Raw genomic sequence first — 2,839 nt, 5'->3', positions numbered from 1 at the left:
TACTGATTAAGGATGAATAACTTTTTGTGCCAATTTTATCTTTTTACATCATTTTTGTGCAAAATATGGTGTTATATCAGTTGAAAATGAACTAAAATGGTGTTTGAGTTGCCCTTAAAGACCCATCTTTATATCTATTGATTAAAGACCCTGCTGCTTAAAGATTGAATCTTTAACCCTAAACCTACTCCATGAAAGTATGAAACCACACCTACAAGTAAAGATTCTTTTATTCAACCTACCATAGTTAAGAAAAGCGACCATTAGAGTCAAAAGATAGTAATTTGAGCCTTTTCTAAGATAAAGATGATATTTTTCTCCAACTCATTTGCAACTCCGGTTGAGTATCAATGGTGTTGCATCAAGATTAATGTATAACAGATACAAAAGCACATCGAAATCAACTGGAATTCACCACAAGTAGGTATCTCAGTTCAAACACTCAACCCAATTATGCTAAAGAAAACTATGTAAAGATAGAGTTACTTTCAAAATTCCTAAATTAAAAACACAATGTGATAGAAAGAGAAAGAGAAAGAGGAATACGAGTAAAATCAAAACCCTAGATTGATCAATCGAGAGGGATTTCAACATCACCATCAGCAATCTCCTGCTGCAGATCCTTCGGATCCTTTCCATCAACAGTACACCCAACAGAAACGCAAGTTCCGAGGATTTCCTTCACTGTCCCTGCCAACTCCTTCGCCATTGACCTCGGCCTCATCACCTTCGCAATCTCGATGACATCGTCAAGGGATATGTTGCCGGAGTGCTTGATGTTTTTCACCTTCTTGCGATCGCGTTCCGGCTCCTTCAAGGCTTTGATGACTAGAGCTGCGGCGGAGGGGACGACGGAGACTTTAGCTTGACGATTTTGAACGGTGAGCTTGACAGTGACACGTAAACCCTTCCAATCCTTGGCTGTTTCTTTGGCGATGTCTTCTCCGATCTTCTTAGGGGAGAGACCAAGTGGTCCGATTTTGGGGGCGAGTGAAGAAGCTGCACCCACCTCACCTCCGGTTACACGGACGTAGACATCTACGACTTGAGATGGGTCGAACTTCGGCGGCATTTTTCCGGATTTGGAGGTGGTGAGGCACGGCGGCGATGGTTTGATGGATGGAAGAAGAAGAAGTGTAGTTTTATATCGTTAGGGATTTTGAAAGATGAAATGGATTTTTGTTTTGGGCCTGGTATGATCATCGAGCTTTAAATTAACGTGATCCACTGGGCCAACTTTACAAAATTATATTTAATCGTATTATTTGATTTATATTTGAATTTTGATTTGAGTATTGATTTCAGTTTCAATTTTTTTTTTATTTCAGTTTTGATTTCTATTTTAGTTTTAGTTACTTATCTTATTACTTAGGTTACATATGAAAATATGATATTTGTTTCGGTGTAAATTGAGGTTTGTTTCAAGATGGGTTATAGCGGGTTGCCCAAAAAGAAAGGGTTTGAAGTTTATCGAATCCGTTCAAATATTTTTTCTTATGTAAGTATCATTTTATTTTAAAACTTATATCAAAATAATGTTGTATGTTTTTAAATTAATTTATGAATTAGTTTTACATGTTTTGATATTTTATAAATTAGTTTTGTATATTTTATATTAGTTTGTGTTTATTTTAAAATTAAAAATTAGATGGGTTGAATGAGCTGGAAAAATATGGATTTTCATGTGTCTTTGGTTGAGAAAAATAGAAAAAAATGAAACAGAAAAATCGATGTGAAACTGGGTTGAAAAATCGATGTGAAACTGGGTTGAATTAGTCGAGAGATGAGGACTCCTTCCATCCTTAAAAACTATATTCTTAACAAAACAATACCAAAAGAACCGCCTGAAACAAAAAGTAAAAAGTATATATATATATATATATATATATATATATATATATATATATATATATATATATATATATATATATATATATATATATATATATATATATATATATATATATATCCGGTGAGGACTCAAAAATAAGTAAAGACTTTGAGGACAAATTATTGTTGTAGGATTGAAAAAATAAAAGGTGGAGATTCGATTATATTTATCATCAATATCTGGCGAGATAATATAACGTTTTAGTAATTAAGTATGCAATATTTATAATTTCTGACAAAAATTAAAAGGTTTAGGGGTTAAAATGAAAAAAAAAAAAAAAAAAAGGTAACCAAACTAGCGTCCAACACTCTCAAACGAATTTAAACGAAGATTAATTATTTTTAGTGAATACAGATTTTATATGAAACGAATTTAATATTTTATAATCAATAATTACATTCTTTCTTAAAGAATACGACTAATAATGATTAACACACTACTAGAAAAACAGCATTTTACGACGCGCAATGCGAGTCGTAAAACGCTCAGACGACGCGCAAATGCGTGTCAAGGAAGGCTCTGTCATAACGAGAGACGACACGTTTTTGCGCGTCATCTATAGACGACGCGTATTTACGACGCGCAGTTACGACACGCATTTACGACGCTCATTTACGACACACAATGCGTATCAAGGAAGCCCCTCTCATAAAGGAAGACGACACGCATTTGCGTGTCGTAACCTTACGACGCGCATTTAGGACATGCATTGCGTATCATTAAAGCCCCTGTCATAAATGAAAATGACACGCATTTGCGTGTCATAAACTTCAACAACCATTTACAATATGCATATACGACGTGCCTTTACGATATTCATTTACGCATAATACAAATTAAATTTGCATTTAATGTCTCATAAAATACCATATACAAAAAGTACAATCCATTGCACAAAAGTTAATGTCATACAAATAAACGTTCCAATAGTAGACAAATGTAATACAT

General features: G+C 33.8%; 1 protein-coding gene across 1 annotated transcript; it reads right to left on the bottom strand.

Annotated features, from left to right (window-relative positions):
- Window positions 1-312: 312 nt before the first annotated feature.
- LOC145119356 (large ribosomal subunit protein uL11) lies at window positions 313-1,151 on the bottom strand. The gene has a single exon (XM_079055006.1). It carries the CDS (start codon window positions 1,070-1,072, stop codon window positions 572-574), a length of 501 nt encoding a protein of 166 aa, XP_078911132.1. The 5' UTR covers window positions 1,073-1,151; the 3' UTR covers window positions 313-571.
- Between the last annotated feature and the right edge of the window lie 1,688 nt (window positions 1,152-2,839).

The sequence above is a fragment of the Lactuca virosa genome, chromosome 6 (genome assembly GCF_052849685.1).
Source record: "Lactuca virosa cultivar CGN04683 chromosome 6, Lactuca_virosa_CGN04683_v6, whole genome shotgun sequence".
NCBI classification, from domain to species: domain Eukaryota; kingdom Viridiplantae; phylum Streptophyta; class Magnoliopsida; order Asterales; family Asteraceae; genus Lactuca; species Lactuca virosa.
This window is presented reverse-complemented; position numbering and strand designations above follow the sequence as displayed.

Excerpts from the sequence above, each read along its gene's own strand:
- LOC145119356 (XM_079055006.1), bottom strand. The coding sequence starts at position 1,072 with ATGCCGCCGAAGTTCGACCCATCTCAAGTCGTAGATGTCTACGTCCGT.